Consider the following 21,961-nt stretch of genomic DNA (forward strand, 5'->3'; position numbering starts at 1 on the left):
AAAACGCAGAAAATAAACCAGCACCATAATCACTGAGGCAGTGGTGGCTCTGATGGGAGAGGGGAATATGGGAGCAGGATGAACTGGCTTTGTGAAGAGTTGTGTTAGAGGAGAGAGAATTCTGTTCAGTCACCAGAACTCACTGCTTCTCAAACACAGCTGGTGTTTGCTCAACCCCAAATGTTTCTAGATAGGGTAAGCAGTTAATATACTCTGTTCATAGTGATCTAGAGAAGGTTCCTTACCTGCAGTGTCTGCTTTGGTGGCTTGGATCCGTAAGTATCCAGACTCTCGCAGAAGGTCATATGTGTTCTTCTGGATGAAAGGGTACCTGTGTTGAGCATCTTCCCTTGTGAGGCCTACGGGCCACGGTCCACGAGCCCCAAGCACCACAGAAATGATCCTTCTCAAACCTTGGCTGCTGACAAAGATGAGATTCAGAAGCAGCCCCTCCACGGCTCTAAAATGAAGTTAATGGACAGATGGTTAAATCGGTGGGTTTCTGTCTCCATATTGTCTAGAAAATAGGTCTGACTGGAGCTGTGAGAGAAGTCTCTCACTCAGCAAAACCCATACAACCCTTCAGGATCTTCAGGGTTCAAAACCACCACGAGACAGTGGCAGTTAGAAACGGTCCGTCTCGTGCCGTCTCCACTCAGCAGTGCCGGCGCTGCGCTGTCAGCTTCAGGCACCCGGTCCTGGACGTGGCGTACCCCCGCTGGGAGTGCGGGCTGCAGCCTGGGAGTCGCTGAAGGTAACGGGCTGTGGTGGGAGTGTTCGGAAAAGCTGGAGCAGGTCACACGTGGCCACAGCGCTCGGAGTGGTGGGAAACACAATCGCAGTGGGGAGCGGTGAGCTGCTCAGCCTGCGATCTGACTGCCTTAAGAGCTTCCCACATTTGTTCTCTGAGCTAAGCGGGGCTGTGGTTCCCACCTTTCATTAAAGGCTGAACCATGACCTGTCGTGCCATCTTCTTAGGAAGGTGGTGTGTTTTGATTTCAAAACAGTCTCAACTCTGCATTTTAGGTAGGGAAGTCCTACGCTTCATGGTACTGAAGGGTACCTCGGGCTGAATCCCTTTTGGGGTGTATGGCTAAACACGGTTGTGGCAGAGCCATAATGGTCAGAAGCCTTTCTGGTCTCACGAGGTTTTACTGGTTTGGTGTGTGAAGACTGAGATTGGGAGGAGAGCTCCTCCTTCACTGACTGCACCAACACGTTGTCCTGCACTGGTTTGCCTGGGGTTTGCTTTTTCAACACAGTGAAACAAATTTAATCAGACTTGTGTTGATTTCATGTCTTTTACCTAGTAAGCCGCTGCATATAATTTCAGGGCAGTAATGGTGAGAAGGCTTTGCTGGTCGGGCATGGTTTTACGTGTGTGGTGGGTGAAGACTGAGATTGGGAGGAGAGAGTCCCCAAACACCTGGGCCTGTTGTGTGTGTTGCAGATGTTTTTGCAGTTCAGCTGTCGGGATGCTTTTTGTAAAAGTACGTTTCAGAATTAGATATTCAAAAGCCACGTGGGGATGGTCCTGGGCAGGTTGCTGGGTGGCCCTTCTTGAGCAGGGGTGGTTGGACCGGGTGCCGTCCAGCGACTGGAGAAGACCTCCCCCTTCCTTGTGATGTGGTCACCCCATAACCTGTGGTGAGAGGAGCAAGCGGTGGGTGCGGTGCCACACCAGTGTGGTGTACTGGAAGCGAGTGGTTGGTTGACTGCTGTATTGCTCTGTCGGAAGGCTGCATTTCTGTTGTGTTTGGCGACACTTAGGACCTGTGTCTGCTCTCCAGGTACTCCAAGCAATGTGAAAAAGAGTGTAGTGTCAGAAATGGCTTTTGGGACTTTCCCTAGCTTAGCCCCGTTAGACAGGGAGCGTATCTGTGGAGGGAAAGGGCAGTTGTGTGAGAGAAGAACTGTTGGAGGTGGCTGGGTAAACTGCCTCTGGTGTCAGATTGTGGTCTGTGGTGCTTTTGTCTGGTTTTGTCATGTAAAGGGAAATCAAATCTTCGTTCTGCATAGGCTCCAGGAGCTTAGATGTTGGGGGCTGTTGGGACAGGGAGCTGAAATGCTTTCTTCTCCCCTTCTGCTGTAGATTAGTACTTCTCAGAGAGCTTCTGGAGCATCCACACAAACACTGGGAGCCTGATGATAGAATTCTGAGACGGGCCGCCTGTGTTCTGCTAGCGACTTCTTAGACTACAGCTTAGGTTTTGGTTTAAACGTAGGGGGTTTGCCTGAAATGTCAGTGGGAGGTATTTCTGCCCAAGCGGGAAAGAAAGGACCCAGTGGTACTCACTCAGTCACCTGCTAAGTCGCTCACCGGATGCTCTTTCATAGAATCATAGGATCCTTGGGGCAGAAGGGACCTTAAAGATCGCCTAGTTCCAAGCCTCTTGCCATGGGCAGGGACACTGTCCACACTGCAGAGATGTGATAAGAACAGAAAAGAGGAAGGAAGAGACTGGGATAAAAAGGATGAGGATTTAACTGTAGAAAACCCCAGTGGTTTCAAGTGCTGTGTTCTGTTTCCATCATAAGGGTGTGGGAAAGCACTTTCTAACCGATGAGCTATGAAAATCCACATTGCTTGCCATGTGGAAATATCTGCGGTGCACTTTTTCTGGAAGAAATTGAAAAGGAAGGTAGTTAAGAACTTAGGGTGTCTTAATGGAGAAAAGAAACATGCCAGAAGTGAGCACGACCTAATTGATGCCTGGTAGCTACTCCAAGACAATTGTTAACAAATACTAAATTATGAAACCAAGGGAAAGGAGAAATGGGAACTCATACCTATTGCTGTGAAACTCTTTAAAAGATGATTTTTCTCCGATCCCACCTTATTAACCTCAATAAATAGACTTGAAGAGAACATCTTGTTTTTTCCCTGATCTTTATCTTGTCCATACCTCTGTGTCACCTCTGTTGTTGGTGATCTCATAGACATTAGAAATGCAAAGGATTCTCCTTTTGCTCTTCTGTGAGATCCAAATCTGTCCTGAAAGCCATCTTAGTAAGGAAAAGAGCTACAGGCAATGCAGAGGAGATTTTTCACAGCGTACTGATGGAACTTGTGTCGATCTCAATAGTGTTTATGGCTGACATGAGTCTCTTTTCCTATTTTTTTCTTTATTTAGAGGGAAGAATGCGAGACGTAAGAGCGCAGGTGACGAGCAGCCTGCTGGAGTTCCCAGAGGGGACTCTTCAGGCCCTTGGGAAAGATGAGGTCACCCAAGGTGCTGTGCTGCGCGGGAAGCTTACTGGAGGTGAGCATTTTCCTTTTACCTTGGTCTTGGAATAAAGCAGTTCTTGCCTGGAGGTTACCTGAAGCACAGGGTCATAGGATCAGGTGTGTCAGGTGGCTGCTGCTAAGATGCACCAGGTTGAGAGAGAAGGAAAAGGCTGGTTTGACCATTAAAAATGCTAGTAGTAAAGGTTAGTGAGGCAAAAGTTTGAAATGACAACAGCCTGCACCTATCCTGGGCTACAAAAAGAATTTACTTAAAGATGCGGAGTCAGTGAGCCCTCCTCGGTTTTTCGTTATATGGAAGGCAGTTTTGGTTTTGGGCCGTATTTCCTTGTAGCGGCTCAAGCTCTATGCCCGTCATAACATCAGGTGCAGAAATAGTTCTCGTACAATGTTACAGAGGCAACGCCCCCTGCTTTTTCTTGTGAGTCTGAATGAAAAAGGAAGGAAGAGGACAACAGAGTGAAGTGCTGCAGCCATTTTCCCAAAGAATTGAATAGGGTGTAGATGGGTACCCAGTGAGAGTTGCTGAAAGGGGCTGAGCAGATTAGGAGGTGGACTTGCGAGGTGATCTGAAAGTAGACCTGTGAGCAGCACGTGCAAATATTTACTCGTGCAGTGCCCATTTGAAGATAATTTCCTGTTGAAGTGCAGATCCCTACCCAGAGCAGGCATGTGTCAAGCAAACTTAATAAGCCAGAATTAATTGGTTATATTTGAAGTATGCTTTAAGATTTGTCTTCCCGTACCTCTTGAGATGGTTTCTAGCAAAACCAAGCCAAATTTGGAGGAAAGACTATGGATCAATGTATTGTAACCTTTATCCCAGACAATCTGAAGTCTTCAGTGCAGGAACGACAAGTACAAATGCAAAACACTAAGGTTGTCCATTGGGGATTTGAGTGGGTGATTTGAAATAATTCACCTGAATTAGGCAAGTCCGTCTTCCTCTCTTAGGACCTTTTCTTGAAGGAAAGGAGCAGGGACTGTGTTTTTTCACTTGTTTTCTGTCTTTGCTTGGAAACTTGCTTCAGTCAGCTTTCTTTCCTCTTCCCGCGACAGGTGACCTAGCATGGCTGGCACGTGGTCCTCACCTCGAGATAGTGAGCTCAGTGACAGGCCAGAGATTCTCTGAAAACCGTTTCAGAGGAGGGCACGAACAGCCTCCCACTATTCGAGTGGTGAAGGAGTTTTCATGGGAGAAAAGAGCTGGACTGATGATTGCGTTGGAAGAAGGAGAGGGAAGTGTTCTCTGCCTGTACGACCTGGAAACAGCAGAAGTGGTTAAAGCAGTTTTTCTTCCCGCAAGGGTACGTACTTTTTGATGAGAGGAACGAAGCTTTTGTGTTGTTACGTGGTGCATAACCCAGTCTCAGGAAAAGCTTAGGAGCATCTCTTTGTAGGTGTGTTTTTTTCTGTATTACCTTAGCGTGTTATCACTTGAGAGTATCCAGTCGACTGAGCCTCCGTGTAAAATCTCGGGCTCATTGGTACCATTATCTTTAGAATTTTCTGCTAGTAAAATGAGTTTTCTGGGTTTATTGTAGAGCATATAGTTACCTACTTCTCTGCTTCCACAAAAAGGCCTTGAAAAATGTCTTTTTTTTCAGCTGGAGTGAAAAAGCAAGAAAACCTGTTCTTTGAAGTGTCTGTAAGATACATTTCCCACATGCTTAATTTCTGTCAGAAATGCTGTCTGTAAAAGATCTCAGAGTCCCCTGGTTCTGCTGAAAATGGCTTAGGCACATTCGCATCGATCTCAGGCTAGCAAGCAGGTGCCTTCAGAGCAGACGACGTTTTTGTGTGGACTCTGGATAGGAAGAAAGAGCCGTTAGTGACTTCTCTGACAGGTTGTTGTCAGATTGCCTTTCAAGCCGCAGCTCTTGAATCTCTGCTCGGTGTGCCTTGTGCTTGTGGAGATGGGGTTCATTGGTGTAATGTTGCTATTTTTTTTCTCTCTTCTGTAACCCGTAACCTCAAAGGATGTGATGTCCCTTTACCTTAATGTAAACAGGAATCAGCGTAAGGGGGCAGAAGATCAAGATGCTCTGGATTTTTATCATCTTAGAAGCTGCAAGTGAGAAATGCTTATTAATCCCTCAGTTTTCCATAAGGTGATAGGGTGGGACTTGCTAGCACACGGGTGGAGTTTTGTTTGTTTGTAAGGCTGCAGTGTCATGGGGAGTAGTGAGGGTTTGTCCTGTGGTCAGTTCTAAAGACAGGAGTGGAGTTGGTGCTGCACTGTGTTAGTTTCCCTACCACCTTGATCAGTCTTAGAGTTTTAGCTGGAAAGGCAAGCTGCCTGCTGCCAGCAGAGTATAATCAAGAAGTAAATTCTGTTTGAATGAAAAATGCCATAACGTTGTTAGGATTGATTTTGTCATTACTGTCTCAAGGCTTTAAAAAGCACCTTAGTTTTATGAATGATTTTCTGTGTGGGTGTATCTTCTGTGAGCAAGGAAGTTGTGCATTTTGTACAAAGGCTGAGGACAGCCCATGTTTCTTCATTGTGGAGCTTTAATGCCGGAGTCTCCATGTGCTCGTATCACTGCTATAGCAGCCAGTCTTGTCCTGGGTGCGTTGCATGATGTGCCAAGGGCTTTGTCTTCACCTTGTCGTAAAGTTGCATGCAGACTGCTTGGCGTGTTAAAGAGGAGTGTGCCCTTCTTCCTTAGCTGGAGTCAGCTTTTTACCTAACGAGCTGCTGTTCTTGTTGCCGTTGTAGTAGCTTGGCTTTTAAAAGCTTTGTTAACACTCCTAAAAGTGCTAGTGTGCATTTAAACCTTCTTTTCCCATTAGGGGCTTGCTACTTGTAGTCTAAATGAGGACCAGTGTAAATTTTCCTAAGCTCGTATCTCCTTTAAACACTTTCCCAAAACGTTCCGTTCCCGTGGCCATAGTGCGTCTACCACTACCATGCAACTTGGCCACTGCCTCACCTGGCTTACAGCCACCATTTCCCATCATACCTGTTTGGCAAAGAAGGCACAGCCTGCATCACAGTGCTGGTGGGCTGTGAGCAGCGGGAGAACAAGATGTAGCGATGCCTTTCTTTCTTACTCCAATAAGGATCCTTGCACATAACTGATTTTCTCTGTTTTCTTAGAGCTAATTCCCTAAGCAGGAAGGGAAACTGGTGAGCTGTGATAACAGAATGCGCCATCTAAGCTGATGTTAATTCAGTTAAAACCTGTAGGAAATCTAGTAAATGAAAGCAGCAACAGATTTTTTGGAGAGTTATTTTTCTTTGTTCATCTAATGGGAAATAATGCTTTGTCTTTAAGTCTCACGATCCTGTGTTTACTTTCTTGTTTCTGATGTGTTAATTCTGACTTCACTTTTGAATAATTTCTGTTTAGCTGCTTAATATATTAGCTTAAATATTAGCTTGTGGTTTCCCTGTAGGTGATTGCTGTGGAACCCATTATTAATCACGGAGGACCCGGTGAGAGCATTCAACACCTACATCAGAGCCTGCAATGCCTCTTTGGCATTGCCGCGGTGGCTACAGAAGTCGGTCATCTGTTTCTGGTTGACCTTTGTCTGGACAGTATGTCTTGCAGCCTGAGTGAAGTAGAAGTATTGGGTAAGCTTGCAGTTTTTAAACTTGACTTTGGCAGCAGGGAAATGTGTGTCTTGTAGATAAACAATACGCATCCCTCTTTGAAGACAGCAGTGTGCAGGTATTGGTGACTGCTGATGACAGAGGGCAGTTTGACACCATACAGTTCTGCCCTGATCTAAAAAGGGAGTGGCTTAATCCTAAGGTTAAAAATGCCCCCCTCTTTCCAGTGAGGGGTAGGAATTTTACCATCTGAGTCAGTGCAGCTGCCTGGTGGGAAGTTGTGTCAGAGGTGCCCTGTTGCTCAGGAATGTTCTTCTGCTTCCGTTAATTGACTCAGGGCAAAGTCTAGGCTTGTTTTCTAAAATAAATCGGACTTACCCAGAATCATGCATTTAAATGCATGGAAACTCTAATTTGTCTATTCAGATTTCAGACACTCCTGTCTATCACAAAAGTAGCTTCAGGAGTTGATGTCGCTTTAAGCAGCTTCATCACGAGGCCCAAGCTGGGGATTTCCAGAGTCCAAGGAGAAGCTGTCTATCTTTAAGGTCTCAACCAACACAAACCATTCTAGGAAGGTTACACTTTTACCTGATGTTGAAAGACGAGTGAGAATACCAGTCTGATCAGGGAGTTCTTTTGTTCTTTGAATGCCTACAAAATGGAAAGAGCAAAAAAAAGTCTTGCTTAAAAGGGTATTTTTCCTGGGACGGTGGAATGAGATTATAGGTGTTGTCACATCAGTGTTTAAAATGCAACCTAAATTGCATAACACGTTCATGTCTGGATTTGTGTGCGTAGATCTCCGATTTGTCACTACTACATTTGCTGATGAAGTTCCACCAAGAAGAGAAACTGCCACCAGAGAAGGGAGACATCTCTGCTTTCGATTGCCAAACCCGTCAGGAACACCAATATCGACGCTGGCCTACATCAGCAGAAGCAATCAGCTGGTTGTGGGGTTTTCACATGGCGGCCTCTCACTGTGGAATATGAAAACGTTGAAGAGGGAGTAAGTAGGCTGAAGTGTGTTAACCGTGTGTTTTTGTTGATAATATTCTTTAAAGTGTCTGGGATGAAACTAATGGGAGGGGGAAAGTCAATAGCTGATCTGTGCCTGGAAATAAATTCTTTCCTGCGCTTCTGCCTTGACCGAAACAGGAGATTGACCCGCTCCAAGGCAAAGATGCACGTGCATGAAATTTGCCTGGAACACTTGGAGATGGGAGTAAGGGACGTGTAAAGCTCTAAGCAGAAGGAAGATGAGAGGTGATTTTAAATCTGCCAAAGAGCAATCTCACTTGAAGTATTTGACCAAATTCAGACAGGGGTTCGCTCCCGCAAATCTGCAGTGACTCACCGGAAGCTATTGGATGGCTAAATAGAGAGTGAAGGAATAATTAGGTGGCAAGAATAGGTTGTGAAGGTGCCAGTAAGGTTCAGAAGTCTGGAAGAAAAATGCTTTACATAGTTCAAGTAAAGAAAGAAGAAGGTACTTCTCTTTGGTGCTCCTTCTTTCTTTACTTGAACTATGTAAAGCATTTTAAATGTGTTCAGGAGGCATGCTGCCTTCTCAGTTCAATGTGAAAGTAGGCTACAACAGCAGGAACGTTCTTTTGCCTGGCAGCTGAAGCAATCATGTATGTTCCTCCTCATCAGCCAGAGGAGGACACAAATCCAGATTCTATCATTTCATGGGCAGTAATTTTGTTGTTCCTTGACTGCTGCATAAAGCAGAGTGTCTCCCTTGACTTGCTTCTTTGAGATGGAAGTATGACCTTCTGCACTTTGAGGATAAGCATGTCGGGTGCTCTTTCTCAGAAGATGCTTCTAGCCTCCTACAAACTGCTAGGGCCAGTACACTCACGTTTTTTCTTCTTTTTTCCCTCCCTCTTTTCTTAAACCTGTAGACAACATTGTCGACTTGGAGGAAGGAGGATTCCTATCTATGCTGTTACTTTTCAAGAGCCGGAGAATGATCCTAGCAATTGTTGCTACTTGTGGGCTGTTAAGTCTACCCAAGAAAGGTGAATTTCAACGTGCAATAAGCCACTGACATTTTTTTCAATACATTTATTCACATTCAGTTGATACGTGTATCTTTGTTTTGTTTATTTAGCTCTGCAGGAGATTCAGCTGCACAAGGTGTTAAGCTTATAATGCGGTTTTTACAGGATTTTACAGAAGCGAGGAGGGACCTACTAGTTCCTACCTTCTGAAGAAGGCAAAACAACACTGGCTATAATTTTGTGCTTGCGTTTGGCAAAGATTTCCTTTGTTTCTTGATGACTGCTTCGTGGTTGGTTTGATTTTCCCACGGCAGTTTTAAAACAGCATTACTAGTAGTTGAGGCTGCTGATCTGGGACACTAAAGGTGTCCATAGAACAGCTGCCCCTAGTGGAAGGAGGTGAGCGTGTAGCCGATTCCCCTGTGCAAGCTTCAGTTGTCTTTGGAGCCTTCAGGAGCCTTTTCAGCTCACCTGGCTGAGAGCCATCACTGCTCAGTAGAAAAGTCAACATTTTCTGATGGGCTAGTGAATCAAATCAGCATGTGGAAGGATCCAGTGTAGGCAAGAGGGACTGGAACTTTGGTGACAAGGGCAGGGGAGAAAGACCTCTCTCTCTCTGTGTCAGCAAGCTATTTAAGCAGCTCGGCTGGTCCTAGAGTGGAATCTTCCTAACTATGACTTAAAGCCATTTTGATTAAATACTCTTCACTGTGAAGAACTATTTCCGACAATTTTTAGCCTGTGCAACACAGGAGAGCTTTGTAATGGTATGGTTAGCATTTGCCCCTGAAGCTGTTAGTGTCAAATCTCCTCCTCTATGGTTTAGCGTCTAAAGGTGACCAGGTATCCTGTTTTGGGAAGTGGTGTTTTTCTGGTCAGGAAGAGTGTGAAGTGTTCTTTTAAGAACACTTCAGTCTTGACCTAGCACAATTATAAGGAGGACTGTAAAGCAGCGTTGTAATCACATTTCATCATTTATACCTCTTTCAGCAAAGGCGATAGTTTGAGTCTACACCTGTTGCAGCTAACATTTGGTGATCGAAAACGTTTGGCATCCGGACAAGTCATGTATGAGGTAAGGGGAGCGCGCGTGTGAGAAGGGGAAAACTCTAAGTTTCTCTAAGCGAGTACCAGTGAAGTTGTCGGGGATAATGTTTACCATCAAAAGTCAGAGCAGCCTTAAAAAACCAAAAGTCCTTTGCTGAGCCTTCCTGGGCATGGTCTTTGTGCATCCTTTTTGAAAACAAGTCGTACAGTTTTATACTGCCGCACTGTGTGTTCCAACTGGATGCATCTGCAAAGAGCCTGTGTACAATAAATTCCTGAAAAGGAAGCAGCTTTTACAAAAAAAATGATTCTGGATTTGAAGACCGAATTAATGGCATGTGGGAAAAAAAGACAGGGCTTTGAAGGGTTTTAACCAAACTGCAGTTTAACCAAACTGCAGACTTGAAGAAGTTTCTGTCTCTTTCCCCTTCCTAAAATGGGGTCATATAAAGGTATCCCTTTACTCTTATCTGATCTTTGGGATTATGTTCTTGGTTTTCTGTTGAGCTCTGTCTATTTGCCATCAGAAATAAGCGCATGGGAAGTGTATACAATACGATATGCATCTCATATTAGATAGATACATTCTTTCCTATTGAGGTCAAACGTGTGTTTTTATCTCAAAATGACCTTTTCTCTCGTCTTTTCTTTTCCCCAGGGTTTGAAACACTGTACAGAAAGGTTCAGTTTAGATCTGGCGAGTGGAAATCTTCCCTGGGGAAGGCAAAATAGCAATATTGAATTACTTAGCTGTCAGACCATCGAAGACTTCTATGACGATGTTGACAAAGAGGATAACGGTAATGAAGGTTTGTTCTGATGTCCCTGTCATCTAAGTAATGAATGCTGGTCTGTACCCACAGTCTACAAGTCTTAAATATCTGTATAGACTGGTTTCTTGTGTTTATCTAAAAAAAAAAATAATAAAAAATATAGGGTGCTTAAATTACGTGGGACTTCATTCAGGAAAATAAAAGGGGTTATTCTATGCTTGCTGACATGCTATAGCAGTGTATGGCGGGGTCATCGGTTGTTTTCTTCCTTCAGCTGTCTTCTTTGACCAATAAGCCCGTTCTCTCCATTGTTCGGCAATGTTACCTGTATCTTTCACTCCCCGTTCCAACCTCTATCTGCATCCGCATCCAGCTGGCGGCTGGTCACAAGCGGTGTTCCCCAGGGCTCAGTACCAGGGCTGGTTCAGTTTAATATCTGTAACAATGATATGGATGCGGGGATTGGATGCACCTTCAGTCAGTTTGCAGGTGGCACTAAGTTGGGTGGGATTGTTGATCTGCTGGATCTGTTCAAATCTTTACTGCAATTACTTGTTTGTTGAATTGGGGGGGTTTTATGCTGATTTTGAGCGATAACATCGTTGTTTCATTCTGAATCTGCTGAAAAGGAGCTATTCTTAAAAGATGTAACTGAGTCCAATTCGGCAATTAATAACGCCAGCTGAGTGATACAAGTGTATCCAAGAATTATTTGTATGTTCTTTCTGAAAGAAGCCAGGTCTGTGCTCCTAGCATATGGGTTTTTTTTTCCTGAACTCTTCGTCTAGCTAAAGGTCTTGGTCTACTCTTCGTGTATGGAAAACTTAATTTGAGAATAGTTGTGTGCTTGATTTGGCATGGAATTTGTTGTATTTTCTACTAGTAAAGAGACAATGTCTTGTCTTTTGCAGTAACATCTCCTTACACCAGCATCACAATCTTTTGTTGGCAAGTGAACACACACGGTCAGGAAAAAACAGCTGCTTATTTGGGCGTGTTTGACATCAATCGCTGGTACGATGCTGAAATGCCGGATTCAATAAGGTAGAGTTTTATTAAGCTGTTTTCAGTGTCCTTACAAGTAATTCATATAACTGTTGGCTTTTAGCTTATGCGCTTGTTTTCTTTAAGGCCAGAAAAATTCCTTCTTGATTGCCCTTATTTTGCCTTGTGGACACTGGAGAAGGTAACAAGCACGGTTTCTCCAGAACCCATTTTGGATGTTCTGGTCCACGAGAGGAGTCTAACCTGGGGAGCGCCTCCTTCTTACCTACCACCCGACCAGATTCTAAATGCGAGCGGCTATAATTTTGGTATGTATTTCACTGCTTTTAATAGTGAGAAGATGAAATTGAGCTCAGGTGCCATTTCTTGGTTCTCTCACTCAATGTTCTCACTCAAAATGCAAACCAAACCAGAACATCCCAAGCCCCACAAACCCAGCCTTGATGATGTGGTACTACCGAGACGTTTAATATTGTGAATCGCATCTGGTGGTGCACTGTGTTTTGGGTTTAGGTGCTTTTGTAATGTAGCCTGTGAAGCGGTGATGGTCATAAAATGACTTTGAACTGAAGCTCAAAGCGCAGCACCTCGGTAGCGCTAGAGATAAGATTTCTGTGCACAGCAATTTTTTTTTTTTAAAAAACTTGTAAGTGATCTGATGAAGACAATGGGTAGTCAGTTCTATCTTTGCAGTTACTGCTGTTTGAAAAATGTAAAATAATCATGACATAACTCCGAGAGTCTGGAAAGTTGTCCAACGCTCGTTGTTTCTGCAGATGGAGTGTGCTTGCTGAGCTCTGGAGTCGTCCACGTGACTTGCACCGGTCTCCAGGAGGAGGTGAGCTTTTACTGTCTCTTTCTTGAGAATGCCTAAAGAGATGTCCCTTGGCTCAGTTTCTTCTGTTGCACTGCTTTGGGTGTCCGAGAACATTTTCTGCTCATTTTCTGCTCATCTTCACGCATAATTGTGATGGTATCCTGCCAGTTTTGTGCAAATAGTAATGTTTTAGGCCCACTGTGGAGACTGTAAGGCTGTCATTGTCTCCATCGGAAGTCCGGTCAGGGACTGACTGTCTAGGAAGAAATAGAGCAGTGCTGGAGGAGCAAGAGCAGAACTCTTGAGGAAGTCGAGGTAAGTTGCTACACCTTCATTACGCATCCGTTGGACTACCCGCGCAGTCATGAGGTAGGGCTCGGATCCCTGATTAACTTGAAAAAGGAGGGCAGAATGGAGAAAAAGAAAAATTATGGAAATGTTTGAGAAGACAGGGATTTCAGATTTGTGGAAGTGTGTTAGGGCAAATAACAGTTCTGCCCGGTGTGGTAGCTAAAAATAAATCCCTTGGGAAGTTGGCCTAGCCCCTACGCTGTTTATTTTGCAAGCCTGATGCTGACTCTTAAGATTCCAAACAGCTTCTGTTTGGTTCAGTTCTGGTATCAGCTCCATCTCGGGAATAACTTGGGAAATGAAGACTTGCTTTAGTTTCTCTTTGCTGAATTGGGATGATATCGTTCAGAGATTTGTAGTGTTGATGGCTCAGATGTTGAAAGTATGGAATGTTCTCATTTCATTTTGTCTGTTCTGCTTAGGAGGAGCAGTTAGAGGCAATATTGTCTGCGGCTGTCCAGACAGGATCTTTACAACTCCTGACTGGATGCATTAAACATTGGACATCTGAAAGTAAGACTAGTAAGGCTGCTTTTCTGGTTTGTCTTTTTTCAGTTTGAAACTGTTGATTCATTTCTTTTTTTGTTGTCTTCTTTTAAAGAGCAGCCGAATTCTGCAGCAAATTTACAGTTTATCCGTGACTGTGCTTGGAAGAAAGTGGTCTACACCAAAGATGAATTTGACCACATATGTGAGTACTAGTGTAGTCATTCTGCAAATGCAAAATCATTCTTTCTGTCTGAGCTTATTCAGTAACCTGTTGGTATGTGATATTGCTCACGTGTACCTTGAAACTCTGAAATTGCTCTGTTGGGTGATGATTTAATATCTCTTCTTGAAAAGGTGTTCCACTGTTTGATGGCTCATGCCGCTTCCTTGATCCACAAAAGCTACAGTCTCTTCAGCACTGCCAGTATCTCTTGAACAACCTTAGCAGAGTCTTAAGCTGTTTTCAAAGAGAACCACAAGAACTTACTGATAAAGGTCTGTCTGTTAGCATTACTAAGTCTTTGGTATGTTTTAGTAAGATTAGGAATCACGCTGGGGTTATAATTGTGGAAACATGAGCTTTGGTTGTTGTTGCTGGTTGGAAGACAGCCTTAGCTAGGACAAGGGGCTTAAATCTGAGAAGTTGTAACAACCACTTAATAGTCATTGTGTTCGGGGGGGGAGGGGGGGGTGCGTTTCTTCAAATTGGAAAGTGATAGAGGGTGAAAAAGGCAAAGATGGAGAGTTCTACCATGTTGCTTTTATACTTTCTATTTAGCATGATGAAAGGAGTTTTGTAAAAATGAACGGAATTGCCTAAGAAAAATCATCTTATGCCTTTTTTTTTTTTTCAGACGTGAGAAATCAACAGGTGCTGGCTAACAACTTTTCTATGTATGCGCAAATGGTCCTCTGGTTCTGTCAATCTGGTCTCCTTCCAGAGAGTTCAGGTGAGCGTGAACCATAATGCCTTGGTAACAAGGAGACTATCCAGCAAGGGATGCCTCTGAACACATTCTTGGCCACGCTCATGTAAATGTTTTGTCAATGACAAGTCGTGCTGGTTCAGGGACCCACACGTATGCTGAAGTTCTCTTGCTGAGAATGAGTTTTTACCAGATTTTCAAATGCAGTGTAGAATGATGGAAGGAGTTTCTTGCCTGAATGTTTCTTAGAATTAGCAGTAAGCCTCTGACTTGAAGGAGTTGCTTATGTCCACGGCTTCAAATCCTTGGGATTTTAAAGAAATGACTCTTAAACAACAAAGACTGGGCATTGTTTGTTACAGTCACAGCATGACCTGCGTGTTTGGAACTTTTTATTTATTGCTCGAGGAAAAAGCCCACCCTGGAAACACTTGTTTATTTGGATGGAATATAAATCCTATTGTCAGCCTCAATTGTCTTACACGTGTTCACATGAGACAGTTAGAAAAACATTCCATTTGAGAATTGGGATTTTTTGCTAGTGAGCGAACTTCAGCTTACGCTTCATGTTTTGAATGCTACACGGAGTGTCAACTTGAAACGGTACTTGAGACAATACGGAATTGAGTCTTGTGTCTCGCATCTCTGGTAGCAAAGGCAGAAACAGGACTGGCTTCTTTCAGAGTTGGAGGCTTCTTGGTGCTTAGCTTGTATGATCTTTTATCTTTTTTGGTCAGCATTTTTAGCTTAAAAATGTGATATTTCCTCTTTAACTTGCTTTTACTTTATTGCCTGCAGACGGGACGATGCATTTGTCTACCCCTTCCTACCAGTATCCTCTGCTCCAGACCCACTATACCGGTGAGCGACAGCGACTGCAGCATTTGTCAAGGTAAGCCTACAGCTCTGGCACACTTCCACTGCAGAGCCAGAAGTGGAAGTGAATGGCTTTTATGTCAAGACTTGTACTTGCTGTGCTTAATGCATTTGCCGGCGATACTCTTGACGTGGGTGATGCTTGGCTGGTGTCGAACACCGAGGTTACTTTCCTGTTGAACTGTTCACATCTACCTCTGCTTAGTGCCATTTTTTGGGCATCGTCGTTGTTTCATAGTGCACTTCATTGGTTGGCTGGTCCGCATAACTCGTTACCCCGAGAAAGATCCTGTGATTAGGACAGGATCATTCATCTCCAGTTCAGCAAAGCACGGTGTTCACAGAACAACCGTCTTGGACATGGAGGAAGGCATGTTAAAATAAGAAATCCTCTCTTTTATTGACTAGTGGTAGATGGCAATAATTGCTTTGGCCTAAATGCCCTCCTCGCAAGTCCATTTCTGTAATTTAGTAAGACAGTCAGAGTTACACGTGGCCGGCACCCCTAGCACTCTCCTGGCTAGTGGGTAAAAGTTACTTCCTAATGTAAACCCTCTTTCCTGGAGTAGCTCACTAGCACATAGGTGATATATGCCTTGGATTAGATGACAATAGGTTTTCCCCTGGAAATGGTACAGAATCGTACAGAAAACTCTGAAGAAGATGCAGCCAGATGAGTTTTGGTGGAAGCCGCAGGGTATTAGAGATTGACTTGAAAGTTTGTCTTACTGAGCTTACTTCTCGAGTAGCTTAGATACAGGCTGGTGTGTTCCTTTCATGCGCATTTCCAGTCATAATCCTGCCTTTGTCTGTTTGGTACTTTCTGTGAGTCGTGGGAGCTTTCTGGTTTTGTTTGGACTGGAGGAAATCTGATGCACTGAGGGGCTGGAGTCAGTGTTTTCTTCTGTCCAAATCCTTGCTACCTTTTGTTCCAGAGGAAAATGCAATTCTGACTGCCTCATGATCGATGGCATAGTTTCCTACGTAGGAGACCAACTTGAGAAATTGTGGAAGAAAGAGAAAGGAGGGACTGGGAAATATCCCCCTTCCAGTTTACATGTGAGTGCCATGTTCACTGAAAACACCACCATCCCCGTCCCCACCCAACCCCACCCAAAAGCCAACGATTTAGGAACGACTGGTGTGCTTACAAAACTTTTAATTTTTCCTTTCAGGCACTGCTGGATCTTTATTTATTGGAAAGCATAGAAGAACCCTACAAACATGCGATTGTATCCTTTCTGGTTATTTTAAATGCACCTCCAGTATATGCACACAAATGTTCTTAAATGTTTGTCACCTATGTGCTTAAGAAGGGGTTTTAATTTCCTCCTCAAACACAAAGCCAGTAAAAACTTTTAGTTTAGAATTCAGTCATAGACAGGAGGATTATTTTATTTAATTGTGCTGTGGATTTCTTATGGTTTTTTTTTTCAGTGTTTTTTGCCAGGTCTTTCCTCCTATGAGAGAATGGGTTTACTAAGAAATGTGAAAGGCAAAAAGCCTCATCAGTTTTTTTCTCAAAATTTACACACAGCTTTTAATTTTTAGGGCACCCGTACCTGTAGCAAATGTCTTCTTACTAGAGTGACCCACTGAAACCTGCTGCTTCCAAGCAGAAGGGTTTCTAACAGTGGCTTAGAGTAGATGAGTTTTGCTGAAATCGTCTCTTTTCCAGCACAGCCAGCAGTGCTGGCTTTTGTTCTGTTGAAAGTGCAGGCACACAGAATAATAAAAAGAGAGAAGAGGGAAGTCGTTGGGTAGACCCTTAATTTTTAAGCTTCTGAATTAGCCAGAATTGCTCTTCTGGTTTGCTCCCTGACCCAGGAGGGGAGCCTAGAGAGCGAGGGCTTTGAAAACAATGGTAGCCCAGAGCTGCCTTCGAACAAGTCCCTAAAAACAGGGGGTCAGAAAGTGGCACTCCCAGTGGTGGATCTGCATGCTGGTTTAGATCCAGTTTTAATCGTTCAGAGTGAAGTTGTATTGTGAGGACCCCATCATTTACATTGTTTTACATCCTCTGGAAATGAGGAAGAATTTAGTAATTAATCACTGGCCGTACTGAATGTCTGGCAGGTAGCTCCACTGATGGTAGAGGGAGCCTGAGTTTATAACAGAAGTATTTAAATATCTAAAGCTGAAGTTTTTGGATGCCTTACAAAAGGTGCCTTAGAGAAATCGAAGTATCTTTCTTTCTGGTTACTTCCTCAGAATAGAGTTTTGTGCTTAGGACCTGGCAGTCTCCAGGTTAAAATAGCTTAAAATGGCAAGACAAAGATGTTAGTATTTTCTGATTCCTACCGCTTCTATATTCTTATTTCATTATTTTTTCTAAATGTAATGGGATAATTTGTTGGTCTTGCAGATTTGTTAGCCTTAATTATATATTTAATATCAGACCATTTACTTGCTGCTGGATGTCTTTCAACACTGTCCAAATCAAATAGAAAATATAGTCGAGTCCTTCGCCACCACCGTCTCTCTCCCTCAGGGCCTTGTAACACTGATAAAAGGATTTTGGCATCTCGATCACCGTGATTATGAAGTAAGTATGTCACTGTTCCGTTGGACGTACCCTACCGTGCAAGGCTGTCCTCTATAAAATCATTTCCAGAAATTGCTGCTTAGCTGATAACAGGTACTGAAGCACAATAGGCTTTTTTTCATAGTCCTGCTGCGACAACTGCAGCAGTTAGTTATGATTTAAGATTCTGTTTTAATTACTTGCACAGGTAATTGATAAAACTTTTTATTTGTAATGCGCTTATGAAAAGTGCCGTTTGCATACAGAGATTCGCTTAACCTAGGAAAGAGTGAATTACTCCTTTTAAAACACTCCCTTTGTTCTGTATGGCCAACTGAATAGGTTTTCTGCAGATACCTAAGGGATCTTCTTTACATGTCCTGTATCAACTATGTCATTAGTAACTCATTTAAGATTGTTCAACAGACGTTCGCCCTTATTTTAAGAAACTTTTGAATATTTGTGTTGCAAGAGTCTATGTGTTTATCTTCAGAAGCCCCGTCTTCAACTTTTACAGAAATCACTGGCCCACCTCTGCCATCAAGAAACAACGCAAGTGGCACCGTGGCTCCAGCTGCGAATTATTCGATCACTCGCTTGCCAAGGACAGCATAGGCAAGCCCTCCAATACCTACGGTGTGTGAAGCCATCGCTGTCAACATGTAGAAAAGTGCGGCTTTACCTCGGTGTGTTGTTGTCTAATAGGTAAGGAAATATATCCCACCGTTATGACATTCAAATATTGCAAAAAGTGGAGAACAAATAATTTAACTCACAATCCCCTAAATTTCCTTTAAACTTGGGACACAATAATTTTGGGGCATCTCTTTGGTTACACTATTACTATACCTTTACCTATCAAAAAAATGAATTACAGGTGCATGGTGGAGGCTTGGGCTCTTTTGCAGCAACATGTCACAGACTTAAACAGAGCAGAGCTCTTGGAACATATGTACAAAAGCTGCCATGAGATGGGACTGGTGGAAGAATTACTGCAGCTTCCTTTCACCAGCACTGAACTAGTAAGTGTGGACAGAAAAAAAATCTTCCCCATCTCTTTGAAAAGAGAAGAGGCAGAATCATAATGGGTTTTTGAAATGTCTTATTTCTCATAGGAGTGCTTGAAGTCCTTTTTAAGGACCAGGACTGGTATTCCAACCAACAAAGTTCTTCCAGTCCGCAAAGGAAAGAGTGCCCACTATTGGCCGGAAGTCCTGCAGGATCAAGCAATGAAGGTTAACCTCAAGGCAAGTGTAAAAGTTGTCAAGTTGCGCAAGGTTCTGTTAGGTGTTACTAACCGGTTCAGATAGTCCTCAGTAAAGATCATGCTTTGGTTTTATACCATTCTTGGAACTATTAGAAATAAGTTTCCACACTTCCAGTTACAGCCGGGCCTCAAAGTTTAGCAATATCCTTCCCCACGCCAAAGCTGCTCTGCGAAGTTATAATTTGTTAGAGACCGTTGTTGACTCTGCTGGAAGTAATTTGTTTCCATCTGAGGAATAAACAGATAGTTTTTCTATCAGCCAATCTTATCATTCAGTTATTCAGATACATAGGTTAGGCAGGATTTAGATTATTCTATGCGTGGAACGAAGAGTATGTTGTATGTCATCGCTAGTACCGCGCACGCAACTCTATTTTCTAGCTGAGAGCAGTCAGGATGCCAGTCCACGGGTACAATTTGCATGGTGGGTGGTTTGGGTTTTTTTAATTTCCTCAAGGTGTAGTGTGCTCTGCAATTCCACAACTTTCATTTCACCACTTTTATGACGGAAATCTGTATCTAGCTTCCGAAAATAGTCAGATTAAATTTGGTGTTACGTGAACCTTTGTTATGGATCTGTGAAGCATTTGTGGTTTTCCGGAACCGTAGATTTCCAGTGAATCAAACTTCTAAGGTGGTTTTGGAAGTTTTAGGTCCTGCATTTGAAAACTTTCATCCAGCCAGGAGTGTGTGGGCAGGTTTTTTTTTTTTGCTTGAGTTAATAATCACATCATTTTGTCTAACGCCATTTGCAGTTCTCTGTATATTCAGACATCTTAGGCATTCCTGTTTCAGGAAAAAACAAGGGAAAGCCTGCTATCTTGCAAGGCATTTGAAAGCTGCAGGTGATAACAGGTGTATCAGAATAAGGTCCTACAGAGCGCCAGACTTGTTTTAACTTAGAGCTGTAGGTACTCTTATTGTTCCAGTCTTGCTTTGATTGTGCTAAAAGCACGAGGTGAAAGTGGGGTGAGCTGAGGGGCAGATCTGGAGAGTAAGCTTATTCGCGAACTAGAAATAGCACAGGTAGTTCTGTGCAATGAACTTCTTGTAATTAGTTTTTGCTTCATGCTTTTCATTCATCAGAATGACGGTGATCCTCAGACTAGAGAGGGAAGAGCTCCACAAAATTCTGCATTAGACCGCTGTGGCAAACTCCGACCTCATATCCAAAGAAAGCTGTCGGTGGCAAAATCCAAGCCGTATGAATTCCTTACATCTTCCTTTAAACAAGGTAATGCTTAGGGGGTGGAATGTAATGGAAAACTGGCCATCACTTTGATGACACAAGGCTGATATTTTTTTCTCCCCTCTTCCTTTACAGTCTCAACACCAAAGCTAACACCAACCAGAGTAAAAGTAGCCAAAGTAATTCCACGTAGCAGAGCAACTGTTATATATGATATATTGTCTGCATTGGAGAGACACGTATAGGAAGGAAAAAGAAAACTGGTTTATCCCAGTATGATAGGTAAGCAGCCTTTCAGCAAAGGTTAGTCTTGAGCTACATGTTTAGAGAAAGAAAAATCCATTTGAACTGTGTTAGTGTTTTCAGGGAAGGGGCAGCAGGATGAAGCTCTGTTTGGCTTTTTGGCACGTACAATACATTTAAGAATCAATACATCATATAATCTTATTCGTGCAAATAGATGTATCTACATTATGGTAAATATATTTACAGAATTTAAGACAGATGAAACTAAAACTATGATTTCCATCAAGCTATTGCCGTACAGATTCTTTTGACAGACTTGATTGTGTGACCAAATAGGAACCTTTGGCTACTTCCAGCCCAGTTTCTGCCTCATTTCTACTCGTTGTTCTTAAAACCAGGCAGAACGATGAAGAGCCAAAACATGATGATTTTCCTACAGGTGGTATGGTCAAATAAAGTTGAATTCTGATATGCTTGGACTTCAGGGGGATGAAAGTCTGTTGTGTTTTCCTTTGAATTCTAGAGCTACAGAACCACCAGCCAAGAGACGTCCTCCCCGAATGTGGAGTTCTGTAATACGTTTCGTATCACACCAGCTACAAAATGTTCGTGACGAGGTCTGACATGGAGTAGAGTTTTAGAATTAATAAAAATGTTGTTCCTCCTACGTGTGCGTGCCTGTGTCTGTGTTTTCTGTGCTTTCCAAGTGTTCCGCAACACTGCCAGTCACGGTCATGCTGACAAACCCTGCTCTTTGTGCTCTCTCTTCTCTCCTTTTCTAGTACAGCTCAGCGCAGGCAAGCTAGCAAGGGGGAGGGTCTGCACACCTTGAAGACAACAGCACAGAGTCACCAGATCTTTATAATAACCCGGGGTTGGGGGAGTGGCCGTGGTGGCAGAAAGACAAAAGTACTCCTTAAGCTCTGAGAAACAACAACTCCTCATGTATTTTGCTTAGGGCCATTAAGGCTTTGACAGTAAGAACAGCACAAAGTAATGGCTCCTCTCCCAAACAGGCAGGAGGACTAACTAGTGGCTTCATCTGCTAAGGCACTTGTTATCCAAGTCCTGCCTGCTTGGGGAATGGGCTGAAGCAAGAAGGCTGTGATTGGGAAGCAGGTGCTCTAGTGGTTAAGTAGTAACTTAGAGGAAAGAGATTGAACAACATTCTAGAACTAGTACCCAAAAAGTCATTCGTTTAACATGATTGTGAATTAAAACTCCATACTCTTCATGAGTGTGCTCACTATAGGCAAAGGGTATTTTTAAGACAATTTGTCTTCTGTTTCTGCTGCCAGTAAGAGCACAGTCAAACTATTTCATGATTAGGCTTTTACAGCCAAATGAGTTCAATTATTGGAGTCAGACCCAGGAAAGGTGTTCATTCATACACTTATGTTTTGACTAAGTGGCTTTAAATCAGCTTGTGGTGAGCTGCCTTCCTTGCACAGCCCTGTGGGTGAGGTAACACAGAAATCTACAGGGTTAGGAGAGCTGTATTTTCAGAGAGACACATATGCACGCAGTAGCTTTAGGGGAGATCAAGCTGCTCTGCATGGGCAATTACCTACTTTTTAGGCAGACAAGCTGGGTCTTGCAGAAGAGATACAGCTGCTTGAACCACTGCAATTGG

The 21,961-nt window shown here is 43.3% G+C and overlaps 1 protein-coding gene across 2 annotated transcripts; it reads left to right on the top strand.

Moving 5' to 3' along the window:
- Nucleotides 1-639: 639 nt before the first annotated feature.
- On the top strand, nt 640-21,008 carry LOC128851900 (protein ELYS-like). 2 transcript variants are annotated; one of them, XM_054064176.1, is made up of 25 exons: nt 640-754; nt 3,135-3,263; nt 4,307-4,554; nt 6,650-6,830; nt 7,611-7,821; nt 8,720-8,836; nt 9,809-9,893; nt 10,524-10,674; nt 11,550-11,682; nt 11,770-11,951; nt 12,420-12,481; nt 13,234-13,324; nt 13,413-13,502; nt 13,655-13,795; nt 14,155-14,250; nt 15,025-15,118; nt 16,038-16,161; nt 16,278-16,334; nt 17,501-17,647; nt 18,144-18,331; nt 18,504-18,648; nt 18,742-18,873; nt 19,980-20,127; nt 20,218-20,364; nt 20,852-21,008. In XM_054064176.1, exons 2-24 carry the CDS (start codon nt 3,143-3,145, stop codon nt 20,325-20,327), a joined length of 3,054 nt encoding a protein of 1,017 aa, XP_053920151.1. In that variant the 5' UTR covers nt 640-754; nt 3,135-3,142; the 3' UTR covers nt 20,328-20,364; nt 20,852-21,008. The 2 variants fall into 2 exon arrangements, with proteins under 2 accessions (XP_053920151.1, XP_053920152.1); XM_054064177.1 differs by lacking the exons at nt 640-754; nt 3,135-3,263; nt 4,307-4,554 and adding an exon at nt 6,258-6,380.
- The last annotated feature ends 953 nt before the right edge of the window (nt 21,009-21,961 follow it).

Source organism: Cuculus canorus, chromosome 3 (assembly GCF_017976375.1).
Source record: "Cuculus canorus isolate bCucCan1 chromosome 3, bCucCan1.pri, whole genome shotgun sequence".
Classification (NCBI taxonomy): domain Eukaryota; kingdom Metazoa; phylum Chordata; class Aves; order Cuculiformes; family Cuculidae; genus Cuculus; species Cuculus canorus.